This window comes from Sinocyclocheilus grahami, unplaced genomic scaffold (assembly GCF_001515645.1).
Source record: "Sinocyclocheilus grahami isolate Dianchi unplaced genomic scaffold, SAMN03320097.WGS_v1.1 scaffold816.1, whole genome shotgun sequence".
NCBI lineage: Eukaryota > Metazoa > Chordata > Actinopteri > Cypriniformes > Cyprinidae > Sinocyclocheilus > Sinocyclocheilus grahami.
Genome location: NW_015505995.1, coordinates 655,594 through 670,050, shown reverse-complemented (window position 1 = coordinate 670,050; position 14,457 = coordinate 655,594). Strand labels below are relative to the sequence as shown.

The window sequence follows — 14,457 nt, the reverse complement described above, 5'->3', positions numbered from 1 at the left end:
GATGTAATGCTACATTTCTCCAAATCTGTTCCAATGAAGAAACAAACTCATCTACATCTTTGGATGGCCTGAGGGTGAGTACATTTTCAGCAAATTTTCATTTTTAGGTGAACTATACCGCAATCAAAATTATACTGACAAATGCTGTTGACTGAACTTGAATCCGGACTGAACCCAGAATCTTCCTTTGAAGGGGAAATCGGATGCACAATTTCCACAAGTTGGTTTGATTCTTTAGTGTCTTCATGAAATGTCTGCAACATACTTTGGTTAAAATTCCTCAATGGTTGTGTAAAACAACACCCTTTTTACCCTGTCAAAAACCGCTCTGTTCACAGCGAGATGTTTCAGTGCATGTCTCTTTAAATGATAATGAGCTCTGCTCACCCCGCCCCTACAAAATAGGGCGTGGCTTCCTCCCATTGACAGACAGGCACATGACACGCATGCGCAATTTTTCCCCCCAATCCACTTCAGTGCAAACTCCGCCCCACAGCTGATTCTAACGTTTTTATTGGTTGTGTCAATTAAAGTGTTGATTTCCTACACTATGCTACAAAAATGCTAACCCCTAAACCTACCCCACACCTGACCCTAACCTTAACCAGTGAAATTGACTGCATGGCGGGATTGGCGCTGCGTGGTAAAGAAAGATGCAGTTCAGGAGTTAAACAGTTAATAAGATTATGCCATATATGAGATCGTTCCGTAACTCCCCAACCGGACCTCACCGGACAATGGCACCTTTTTAGTTACACCCAGCGTCACTACCCCCTCCTACCCTATGAATTTCGAGCCCCGGGACACCCCCGTTGCTTAGAACAAAGCGATAGAGTAAAATCTTTCCCCTGCGCTGCGCTGGGACGGCTCGCGGGAGAGCTCGTGGGTAATTCGCGTTTATATCACGAAGCAGAGGTTCAAACTCCAGTCCGACCACCACTGGCCACGAGCTTTGGGCTCTGCTCTAACGGAGAATATTTATTTATATAGCATATTTTATTTTAGATTAACTAGAAACAATGTTTAATTTATAAAGTTTTATTCTGAAATGAAAGTCAATAACAATTGGCTGGAGCCAGAGCCAATGGTGAAAGTCTTTGCGCATGGAGACCCCGCCCCATTTTGGAGGTTCTGCCTACTTTTGGAGTTCACGCCCCATTTTGGAGATCTCCGGTCTGCAGTTATATCTACTTGGAATTCGGTGGCATGTTACCACCAAAAACAAAACTCCACTGCATCCTCAGTGGCTCATAGGCCAGTTTCAGCTTGTCTTTTTTTCGGCGTGCATGTTAACAAATGAGTGCATTCACAAAACCATTGCTTCAGTGCTGCTCACGCACTGCTCCTGCTCCCGGTGTGAATGCACTCATTTGTTAACATGCACGCCGAAAAAAAAGTGCTTCTCATGCGCTGCGAAACAGGCCTTATTATGTTCACTTTTACATCCAACTACAAAACATCTGCATTGCTTACAGCTGCTCGAGCACGGAGAAAATGGCAGACAGCGTACAACTGGCTGAGGGCGAAAATATGCTAATATGGGAGTGTCCATCAGCGGTCATGGGCGGGGCCTGAGCAGTATGACGTAATACTGCTCAGAAAATCAAAACGGCTTAATTGGAGTCTGTTTAGGTTTTTTGTGGATTAAAATAAAGGAGTGAATGGACTTTTGTCATTGTAGGGTGGCTGTGTCCACACACTGCTAAGACACATTTATATGCAAACAACATGTAAAAGTGAATTTTGCATCCAATGTCCCCTTTAAATGGGTTCAAATAAAAGCTTAAAGGACAGCTTTTGGACTAAAACAGATTTTTCCTCAGCAAAATTTGCAGTGACACACTTAAAATGGAAATAAACAGAGCAAATTCTTTGCATAAATGTGAAGCTTGGATTTTTGTTAAAGCACTTACATGAATTATTCAGTAAAAACCTGTTATTATTTGATCTGTGAAGTTCTCTAAATCGTCTTGGAGTTGGAGGACTACTTTTCTAGATGGATGAACTTCTGCTTACCTTTTTATTTATGAATTTGAGCCAACTAAACACGCCTTTCTTTGGTATTCTTTTAAGCTGAAATATTGGATATAAAATTATATAAACAGTTCTTCCACAGCAGTTTCATGTTATTTCATAAAAAAGTAATGAAAGGATTTTGTCAGTACACCGACTAAATGGAGACAGAACACTTGTACTGTAGCGTATACTGATATGCAGATTCAATCTGATAGAAAAAACTGCCAATATTTTTCTTTTTTGAGTCAAAGCTGCCTTTCCGAATCGTTACGGCTCAGTCGCCTTCCTGCGAATCCATCAGGGAGTTTGTGTAGTGGAAATTGAACTCTGCATTCATCTATAATATGGAAAGACTCTTGATATCAGTCTGTCATCCATCAACAAGCTTCCTGTCTGTGCTGTTAGCTGTGTCATCCTCTCTCTATCTATCTGGAAATGGAGCACAACCACACCCCTCCTCTCTCTTTCCTCTTTAACACTGGCTTCCACACACACACGCACACTTAGCTCAGTTTTCACCAACAGTTTTCTGTCTCTCTCGCTCAGGCTCATGAATCGCGTTCTGTCTCCAGGCATCTGGTGAACGCCGCACACTCATCGTCTCCTGAAACACGAACCCTTGGCAGAGATCACATGACCTCTGTAACTCCACCGCCTCTACAACGCTCTGTTCCTCTCTTCAGAGCACAAATCTCAGCTTGCTTTCTATTTTAGTCGCTGCCGATTGATCTGAATGGTTCAGAGAGGAGATTCAACGACGTAAACCAATCCTACAGAACCACAAAACACACACTTACACACTTCATAGGCTTCTGCATAGGCTAACATTACACCGTCCCACAATGCAATGGGCCTGTTTTACCATTATAATATATAGTATGCGCTATGTGAACGCAATCCTTAAAAAAAAAAATTTAAACCAACCAAATTAATTATATAAGAATTAATATATAAAATGTCTGAATATTTGGTTTTATTTTCTCAGTGACTGAAATGAATGAATATGATGAAATATTGAGTAAATTTGATGAAATTATATTTATTAAAACTAAGACAAAACCTATGACTAAAACAAAAACGGTATAAAAGTTAACGTTGTATGTAAAATAGTAGTGTAAATTAAGATAACTTACTAATGCTAGTTTATGTAAAATTCTGTTTAAAACTACACACGACTGCACAGACTTACAGTGTAATTCAAAAGTTTGGGTTCGGTAAGATTATTTGTGAAAGAAATTAATACTTTTCTTCAGCAATGATGTATTAAACTGATCAAAAGTGACAGTAAAGATAAAATGTACAGTATAATGTTGTATATGTGTACTACTGTATATCATGTATTCAACTTTCTATTCATAAAAGAATCCTAAAAAATTTAATAATGAAGAACTGTTAATGTTAACTGTTAAGAAATGTTTCTTGAGCAGCAAATAAACATATTAGAATGATTTCTGAAGGATCATGTGACACTGACGACTGGTGTAATGATGCTGAAAATTCAGCATTAAATCCCACGAATAAATTAATTTTTTTATTTCATTTAGTTTATTTTAAATGGTAAAAATATTTACTCTTTTTACTGTATTTTTGATCAAATAAATGCAGCCTCAGTGAGCATAAGAGACTTCTTTCAAAAACTTTTGAACAGTAATGTAATGTATGCTTGAATGTGTCAGCAACGTTCTTATGGCAGGGCTTAGCAAAGGTGGCTACAAAAAAGGTAGAATACGGCCCCTTTAAGACAGCTCTGACACACCGTCTCATCTGATGTTCTTTTGGAAACATGAATTGTGACCCTGGAGCACAAAACCAGTCATAAGAGTCAATTTTTGGAAATTGAGATTTATACAACATCTGAATGCTGAATAAATAAGCTTTCCGTTGATGTATGGTTTGTTAGGATCGGACAATATTTGGCTGAGATACAACTATTTGAAAATCTGGAATCTGAGGGTGCAAAAATCTAAATACTGAGAAAATCACCTTTAAAGTTGTCCAAATGAAGTTCTTAGCAATGCATATTACTAATCAACAATTAAGTTTTGATATATTTATGGTAGGGAATTTACAAAATATCTTCATGGAACATGATCTTTACCTAATATCCTAATGATTTTTGGCATAAAAGAAAAATCAATCATTTTGACCCATACAATGTTTTTTTTGGCTATTGCTAAAAATAGCAAAAAGACTGGTTTTGTGGTCCAGGGTCACAATTATCTGAGCTGATGCTCTCATGTGGATCTAGGCTAACTGCTGGTGCTATCAGCATATTTACCTCACGCAGTAAATCCAGCAGGACTGCTGATGAATAAACAAATCCAATTAAAGAAAGCGTTAGTCTGGGAATGCTTACCTCAGCCTCTTTAACACACTAACACACACACACACACACACACACACACACACACACACACACGTTTGTTTTTGTGAAAAGTGGGGACATCCCATAGGCGTAATGGTTTTTCTACTGTACAGACTGTATATTCTATTGCCCTACACCAACCCTACACCTAAACCTACCCCTCACAGGAGACTTTGTGCTATTTCAGATTTTCAATCCATTCTGTGTGATTTATATGCGTTTTGAAAAGTGGGGACATGGGGTAATGTCCTGAAAAGTCACCTTCTCCTTGTAATACCTATGTCATACCCTTGTCATTATACAAATTGATGTCCTCATTTGTCACAAAAACGCGCGCACAGACACACACACACACCTTAATCGGAGCTTTAAGCAGCACTGCCATTAGGCATCACTGCACGACTCGACTGTCCTAAAGAATTTATAACCACTCTGAACTCAGATCACTAACGCCAATCGACTCGAAGATACACACACACAAACACACATAGACATAAACACTACACTGTATACTCACACATATACATGTACACACACAAACCTGATGGGTGTTGCCATCGCATTCAGCAAGCAAAACCAGCTGCTGAGCTTCCATCGATCTACTGGCCTGAGAAGAATACTGATTACTTACACACACACACACACACACACACACACACAAACACACACACTGCAATCTGATTTCCAAAACAAGGACACACACACACTTCAAAACACATTAACAGGCAATGGCTATTTGAGAAGTAGGCTACTCACACTCTCTGCCTCAGATCTGCATGTTAACAGAAGCCCCGCCCACCACAATATAAGCACCGCCCACAGCCACAATTCAAAACTTCCTGCAGTGACAAAACAAGCGCTACTATGATACAATAAAAGTTCTGCCCACACTCCAAATCATTTTGCACATTTCGGAATGTGACGACAGTGGCAGTTTATGCAAAAGATAGCGTCCCCAATAATTTTGGGAAAACATTTTAGTCAAACTGCATTAGGCTACATGTACATCTGGAAATTAAAATTCTGTATTCACCCTTATGTCATTTATAATCTAATGTTTATGTAAAAATAACAATAAAGACAAAAAAATAACAATAAAGACTCAAAACAGATCACCAATTTTGATTTTGGAATTTTGATTTGTTATAATGATAATAATAATTATTTTTATTACATTTATTATCTTACCTAATGTTTTATTGTTATTTATTCTTAAAATAGCCTTATGAAATGTTTTCTTTTTCCTCAGAAATTCTGTGTTGTGTATCTGGTTATCAAATGAAGGCATAAAACATTAATATAATTTATCTTTAAATTATTGAAAATTAAACTTTTTGGCAAACAAAGGGGATTTACTATTAAAATTAAAACATGGAAGAAATGTTGTGTGATCATTCCTTTAAAAATAAAGTTTTCATAATTTTAATATTAGGCCTAGTAGTATGTACATTCTGCTGAACAATAGTAATATATTTCTGCTGCAATGTCTTCATATTAAACCGGACTTTTAGCGGCTTAAGGTTCAAAAACACATTATTTTCCACATATTGTACATTATTGTTTCTCCTCTATGCCCCGCCTTTCTGAAACGCGTCGATTTTTACAAAGCTCATCAGTCTGAAAAGCGAGGTGTGCTGTGATTGGCCAGCTATCCAGTGCGTTATGATTGGCTGAATACCTCAAGTGTGAGACGGAAATGTTACGCCCCTACCATACTGTGATGATGCCCTGTCAGGCCGGAGCGATGATTCAAAAACATGAAAACCCATTATAAACGAGGCATTCGTTGCATCCAGTGGGGACATAATTATGGATTATAATTACTTATACTGTCTTTTGCATTTGTGATCGGAGAAATGACAAACAACAAGCCCTACTCTACACTGCCCAAAAAACTCGCTTTAAATATAAAAAATATAAAATATAAAAACTCTTTAAATATAAAAAACGTACGTACAGTTTGTGAGTCAGAACAGCCGGCATTGTAGTCTACTCTACCAGGATCAGGAAACAGTCCTCCATAAAATGCGCTGCACACATCTGAATATTTGGGTTGAAATGTTCTGGAACAGTGTTGTAAATACAACTTAACCACTGATTTCTAGTCGTGTCCATTTTTGGAAGGCCAAACAAAGTAGTTTCGCTTTCACAATGAAACACAGCGTCACACACGGCGGCCTAGAGTGAGCAGAGGCCGGAGGGTTAGAGTGAGCAGAGGCGGCGGGCTTGAGAACAGCGCGGCCGGCGGATTCGACAAATGAGGCTTGCAGCAACCACATGTGACGACCCCGGGCTGGACTCCGCTTCGTCCACGGTGAAAGCCGATCCGGATGCTCATCAGATCGCGTAAATCAGTGGGAAATGAATAGAAATTATGATTTTGTGTAAAGAAATATCAAGTAAACATGTATAAAAATATAAAAACCCTGGCAAAGCTATTATTATCAGCGCATGTGAGCAGAGCATAGCGGGGAGCAGATCAGTGAACGAGATTTTTGCCCTGTCCAAATACCCACACTTGCGGTCTTTCCACTTCACCACTTGACTACTTCTATGACGTATTTCCTGTATTTGGTCCAAGTGATCAAGTGAGCATGAAGACCACAAGTGTGCGTACAACTTTTCATTACCTGATAGGACACACTTATAGTGTTGTAAAAATGCAAGTGTTTACAGAGCTTTATTTTTATTTTCAATACTTTGCATTTTAAAATCAACTTCTAAATATTTGTTCAGTAGTCCCTATAACAGATGACATCATTTAATTTTGTGGTGCTTCTAGTGATAAAAAGCAGTTGCAAATGCTGTACAAAATAATTATCACCACTACTCATTTGCACTAATAAAACATGCAACTCTTTGTTTTACTACCAAATTATATGTAATATCTAATTATTATTAATATTTCACATACATTGGAAAGGTTTCCGTGACCTCTCATGAGATCTCGGCAAAAAGTCTCACGATTTATTTCCACAACATGATGCATGATGGGATACACTAAGCGTAGTAATAGTGTGGATTTAGTGTGTGTTAAGGGCACTGCGCTCTGGCGTTTTTAAGATCTGGGACAGTCTTGCGCACTTACTTCCTGTTGCGCACACACGCTCTCAAGTGGCCAAGACCGATTCTTCGAAGCACATAATTTGCCTCGATGATTTTTTGTATTCGAGTTACTCGAGGAATCGTTTCAGCCCTAATTATTATTATATCATATTTAGATCATTATTAAAATAATACTTTTAATAAGAATAATTTAAACAATAATATAAAATTGTAATTATATAAAATATATATATACACACACACACACAAACACTCACATACATTTTTAATGAATAATTACTTTTATTTTGATTATTTATTTTGAATAAATATTTTTTAAATCTAAATTTCACAATAAAACTTCAGCTTTAATACTTGTTAAATAATAATAAGAAGAATAAATTATTGTATTTTGATTATTATTTTGACAATTTATTTACTTACTAAAATAAATAATCAATTTTAAAAAATTAAGTAATTTGTAATATTTTACGAAGAGCTGTTAATAAAATGATTTTCAGTTTCATCCTGTTGTCTGAGGCAGGTTTTTATTGCCTATGGTATCCATTTAAAGCTACATTTCTGGTATTGACTCAATTCTACCGCCCAGTCACAATACAGGCACCGCCCGCAGACAGACGAAAAAACACAACCACAACACGAGAGCCACCCACAACCCAGGCCCCGCCGCACGACTACCTGACATTTCCAAGTTGTTCCCATAGAATCTTCCATTGTGATTAACATTTACTCAGCAGGACTAGAGCATCTTCTCCCTGCAACACTAATGAGCTCTGCTGGCTCGTTACTGCCAATTCATTTCCAGAACATCCTACGAGTCATCATAAAAACATGAATCCAGCGTTCATGTATCATACATTAATGCAGTTTCATGTCGCTTTAGGGAAACGTCTTGAACTGCACCTAATGTCTTTTTAAAGCGTAATATGATGCTGCGACATTAAACGTCTGCTGGAGAATATCACTAATATAACAACCAAGAGAGGAAGAGAGGAGTATTCCTTTGACAACGCACAGACAAAAATCCTGATTTCCGAAATAATTTCATTTGGATGCACCGTGCCTGACTATTAGCTAAACAGACAGCGATTAAAATTTCAGGAAACTAATGCAAAACTAATGGATAAAATAATAGTTATTCAGTGGGGCTTTTCTCCTGGGCAAAAAGCATTTCATTTAAAGATTAGAGGTAAGCTGCTCTATTTCGCTCTCTCTCTCTCTCGCTCTGACAATGAGACTGTAAGTGATTTGACTTTAAAGAGCCAGGAGTAAGTGAGCATGTGTGTGTGACACAAGTCATCAGCAATAAGACACAATGGGACAAACTCCTCCCCTTCGCATGCCCCTCCCTCTCATCTGCATAGTTTCAGATCTTTAAAGTCTTGAGCTACACAACAAGCCAGTGAATCCATCTGCAGACCAGAGATCCCTGATGTTTGGAAAGCTTTAGCAAAATTTCCATACTTAAAGCTTGTGTATTTAACAATATCAAAGTCTGCAGACACAAATTAAATGCACACAACATTTTTTTATTGTACGTACACTTGCTTAAAAGGGACAGTTCACCCCAAAATTATAATTTTGTCATTAATTCCTGCATGACTTTCTTTCTAGTGGAACACAAAGGGGCTTGTGCACTAGATTTCAATTAATCTTTTCAGTTCATAAGGGAAGTAGCACTAAATCTGATTTGTGACTCATTCATTTTTATTTGAGTAAATCTTTTATTTGAAATTATTTTATATTTATTTATTTACCCAAAATTATTTTATATTCAACTATAAATGTAGTACACATGACTTGTGCACGTTATTACAATATTTTCAGTTTATAAGAAGTAGCACTCAGTCTGATTCATGAATGATTAATTATTTTACTTGCATTTTGATTGCTATTCAGAATGATTTTTATTTATTTACCTGAAATTATTTTATATTTATTTATTTATCCAAAATGATTTTATATTTGACACTATAAGTAGTACATACAACTTGTGCAGTATATTACAATATTTTTAGTTTATGAGAAGTAGCACTGGGTCTGATTCATGAATGATTCATTCTTTAGAACAAATCTTTTATTTTCATAATTATTTAATATAATTCATGTACTTGAGATTATTTAATATTTATCCAAAACTATTTTATTTTTATTCAAAATTATTTTATTTTAGTAGTCCATACGACTTGTGCACTATATTAGTGTCTTTTCCCTTTATGAGAAGTAGCACTGATTTGTGAATTATTCATTCTTTTGAACTAATCTTTTCAATGAATCAGTTGGTTCAGTTCACAAAAAGAGTCTGAATGATTAGTTTACAAACTGGACTGATCTGGCTCTCAAGTTGGCTCTCAAGTTGACTCACTGGAGTCGAAGATGATCAGTGAATAATAAAAATCAAGCGTAGCGTTAGTTCTGGCAGGTCACGTTAGTCAAGCTCGCATCAGCTGACCTTCAGCTGATCCCCATCTACCTATGGGACTACGACACCTATCTAAGCATTCATATATAAGGTCCCTCAGTATTATCAGCAGTTTTCGCATTGCTCAATAGCTAATTACCCTCCTCCATCCCCAACTCCTCCTCTGTCAGTCGGGATTCAGCCTTCTGATTCAACTTGAATCAGACCAATTCTACAATGTGTACATAAAATGATTGAACTTTAACAATATCTGCAATACATTTATGTAGGTTCTGTTCTGTTTACCCTGGGGGGTTATCGCTGCTCTCCCTGCTCTCATCTATGCTAGGCTGCATGGATGCACAGGGAGTTCTTGCCCAGAACAGAACCATACCGCCAATCCAAACTGTATGCTAATTGTCAATCATCTTTGACGATAGTGGTCCTGACAGAAATTAACATTTTGGTTCATTTTTCAAACAAATTGATCACAATTGCAGAAGACTCACAGATATAGCACACCAATTGTACTGAACACTTTTAGGGTAATTGTACAATGCTTTCGCATTCTTTTTTCGAAGCTTGAAAGCTTCAGTTCTTTTGTATTCTATGGAAGAAAGTCATATGGGTTTAAAACGACATTGAGGTGAGTAAACAATGACATATAACATTTACATTGACTGGTAAAATATTACATGTAAATGACCCTTTCCTCCATGAGGATTGGTGATTGCAGTCAGATAATGGGTACCCTGGGAGTGAATAAAAAAATAAAATAACACACGGTCACCTTGTTGGTTATACAGTTAAAATCACCTCACATGGTGCTGCAAACGTGTTCATCAAGAAGCCCAGTCTCACAGCTTGAGTTTAAAGCCAGATATCATCGCTACTATCAAATAAAATATACGAATCAGAGATTCATCCAGGCCCTGTCGAAATGACATCAGTCGGACCTATTTGTACATCATATTATTTGCACACTGGAGTAATGAAAGTGAATTCTGTTGACACAAAGCGAATTCATTCTCCGCCGATGCCTTTATTGCACTACAAGTGCCGTCCATCACGCTGATTACATTTGTAAAACCAGCGATCACAATGAAACACACATTATTTTTTCACCATTGGAGACAGTAAATGCACCGGGTCAAACGTTCGCACGGCAGCAAGCACATTGTCACGTCAAGCCTGCTTTTTACAAATGCCCGCGTGGGCGTAACAAATGGCGAGCGAGCTCTTCTGAGCCCGGCGTTCCAAGTTTTATATGTATGTGAGGTTTATTCACGAGGACCCTGAATTCATAGCTCACACTGAGGAAGTGATATTTGGACCAGTATTTCTGTGGGAAATCTTTTAGCTCCTGTGAGATTTATACGAAGAACTAATCCAACAGCAGCAGACATAATGGATAACTCACACACACACAACCCAATATAGTCCGAGCCAGCTGGGCTGAAATTGCCCAGACTGATTTAATATTCTGTGTGGACAGAGATATCAGTAGCACCTGGCATCAACTCCTCAATTCCAAATCAGATCAATTCAGAAATCAACTTCACTGAATGGCACAGTACTTATTAAAGGCAGCTGCTCATTCTAGAGCCTTCTGAATGATGATTCTACAGCTTTGTCCAACCATTCTAAAGCCTTTCTGCACGGATCTTCACTAACATGATTGTACCAAACAATAAAATGACCATGAAGACCAGCAATTTTTCCACTGATATTCCATTGATTTGATTTTCAAGGGCATTTTTGACCTTTATGAGGGTATAACTTTCGAAAATATGTTTTTCATCCCTCTGTGTCAAATACTTAAATTTGATCAATTCATACACTCTTAAGAACAAAGGTTCCAAAAGGGGGATTCCGTAGTGAAGAACCATTTTTTGGTTCCCCAAAGACAATTCAGTGAACAGTTCTTAAAACAGCCATTTTCTTTCTTACTGTCAAGAACATTTTAATAACCTAAAGAACATTTTGTGCAATGGAAAGGTTCCATATAGGTGTTAAAGGATCTTAATGGAACCATCAATGCCGATGTGAAGGCCTTAATGGGACTTTTATCAAACTATTTCACAAATCAGGCTATAGGGGAAAAAATCATCATGGGGGATATTTTTCCAATTTCAAAGGCTTTTTTTTTGGCTCTGGGCACCCCTAAATTTTTAGCCATGTCAAACTGATTTCTCCCAGTGTGGTAATTTTTTTTTGTTCAATAACTAACGTTACTTGACAAATCATTTAATCCAGAAGAAAGCTTCACAGACAACACCGACTGACCCAAATGCTTGTGCTGAATTGTCTGGTAAGACAGTAAGAAGTCTGCAAAACATTTAACAGTAAAATTAGATAATGCGACAATATATTATGTAAAGTTATATATATATATTTATATGTGTTTGTGTGTGTGTGTGTAAAATATATAGGTGAAAAGCATATATTTTATTTATTACTTTCATTTTAAATAATACACACACACACACACACACACACACAAATAGCATTTACTCTTAAATAATATAAGCAGTCTATCGCACTCTCTCTCTCTCTCGCTCTCTCACACACACACACACACACACCTTAAAATTCGAAGCGTTGTGAACTTACAGCATCATTCTGTATCGCTGCAATAACACATACGCGGATATGTTCATCTTATAAAACGCGACGATCCGTCCACAAACACCGCTGAAAGTGCTTATATCCGTGCCTGATAAACCCTTGATATGATCACAGACGATCCCTCATAGGAACATACATATCAACTCTCTTCATATGATCACAGACACCATCAACATCATCATCATCATCTTCATCAATAGCATCTCTCGGCGGATCGACGAGCTCAAGGAGTCGCACAGATATTCTGCTACCCTCCGTCTGTCCTAATAATTCTGTTCTTCTCCCGTCTGCAGTCTGGACTCACCCAGCGCCGAACACTCACACATAAACGCGCCTGCGTCTCCAAGCCGCGTTTATTCAGCCTCTCAGAAATGTCTGAACAAATAAACTGCCCCGAAACGTGCGTGTGAGAGAGATTCTTCCTTACCACAGCTTACCACGAGAACCATATTTCCCGCCAAAATATCAGTAAGTAACTACTGTAGAAATAATCGATACACGGTTATTTTTAAATGACCTCCGTTTAATTGAAGTAACACGTCCCATAAACCTCCCTTAAAATACAAAGGCACCATCGATGTAGTGTGATCAAACTGAGATATCTATAAATGTTTATTCTTACAGAAAACATACCATGATGGTAGGCTAATAGGCTATAATATCATACACCAATCCTGTAAATATACATTTATCTAAAGCAACCCGAGAATAATACAAGCATAAGCAATTGAATAAATGCAGTAATCAGACAGTACCATTGAATCTTCATCTGTTTAAGTCACATGAACTTTTCCTCACTGCCGCCATATTTCTGACCAAAAAGAAATAGCGGTAAATATACAAAACTCCCGAGAAGCAATATCAAGAAAAATATTGATCACTGGTTTTGATCCATCCACACGATTCCGGAATAATTTACAGGCCTACAGATATGTAGTCAGCACAGACATTGCCAAATCTGACACATTTTAATGTTTACCTACTCGATCCATAATGTATTTCTTCACAGCATGAGGGGCAGTTTACTCAAAAATGAAAACTTGGTCATCATTTCCATCCAAACATGTATGACTTTCTTTGGTGGAACAAAAAAGAAGATATTTAGAAAAATGTCTCAGTGCATATTTTTTGTCCATACATGGTCAATATTGATAGTATCAAGTTACATATCAAAAACGTCTGAGTTCATATTTGATATAAAGATTATCAAATGATGAATAAATCATATGATGAATATCAAAATACTACGATAATACCTTCTGGTTCAACCTACAGCATTTTTTTTTCTAAGGAAAACGTCCAGAAGAATCATTTTCTTGCTGTTGTTGACTGCAGTACCACACATGAGGTCCTGGGGGGCGCTGTTGCTCTCACTCAGATTGCAGTTGCCTAAAAAAATCATTTTCCGGGCACCTTAAGCATCCGCCTGAAGAAGCTGTTTGAACACAATAGCTGTGAGCAGCATAAACAAACGGCCTCCCATTACATAACAGCTGTCTGTTTAAATTCATAGGGGTCAGTGCACATCACACGCACCCTATTGACGTAAGTCATTTACCCGCCGGGTCCTAAAAGTCGAGGTTCCACCTGATAAATCAGGAGATTTTCCAGACAGACGTATGCCTGGATCGATGGCCTTATTCCGACTGGGCTGCATTAACGGATGAGTTATGAGAGATTTCTGCAGACGCCACGGCTATGCAGAGACTAAACCTACAGGATAGGAGTCTCTTAACACCTGAGTGTGTGTGTGTGTGCGCGTGTGTGTCACAGCTAACAAGCCTCAAGTTCTCAAAGTGAACTTCCTGTCATAAGATGGTGACAACTGTATCATTTGAGAGTTTGAGTTGTGTGTATAGGATCCAAAAGTGAGTGATTTACCAGCATCAATATTTCAGTGGACATAAGAGAAAAAACAAACAACCAAAAATATATACATATCAATGAAGTTTGAGGTAAAATGTTATATATATATATATAT

General features: G+C 37.6%; 1 protein-coding gene across 8 annotated transcripts in view; it reads right to left on the bottom strand.

Moving 5' to 3' along the window:
- Positions 1-14,457, bottom strand: part of LOC107562294 (leucine-rich repeat and immunoglobulin-like domain-containing nogo receptor-interacting protein 1) — an 89,177-nt gene that overhangs the window by 19,042 nt on the left and 55,678 nt on the right. The window contains exons 1-2 of one of the 8 annotated variants that reach the window (XM_016246917.1): positions 5,138-5,155; positions 4,923-4,988 (exon numbers count right to left, since the gene is read on the bottom strand). The exons of 1 other annotated variant lie outside the window; for it this stretch is intronic. In XM_016246917.1, coding sequence (XP_016102403.1) covers positions 4,923-4,976 — 54 coding nt within the window. In that variant the 5' untranslated portion in view covers positions 4,977-4,988; positions 5,138-5,155. Of the gene's footprint in view, positions 1-4,294; positions 4,321-4,922; positions 5,035-5,137; positions 5,191-12,461; positions 12,763-12,903; positions 12,932-14,457 lie in introns of those variants that run through there. 6 more of the 8 variants (XM_016246919.1, XM_016246918.1, XM_016246923.1 and 3 more) reach the window with 6 other exon arrangements.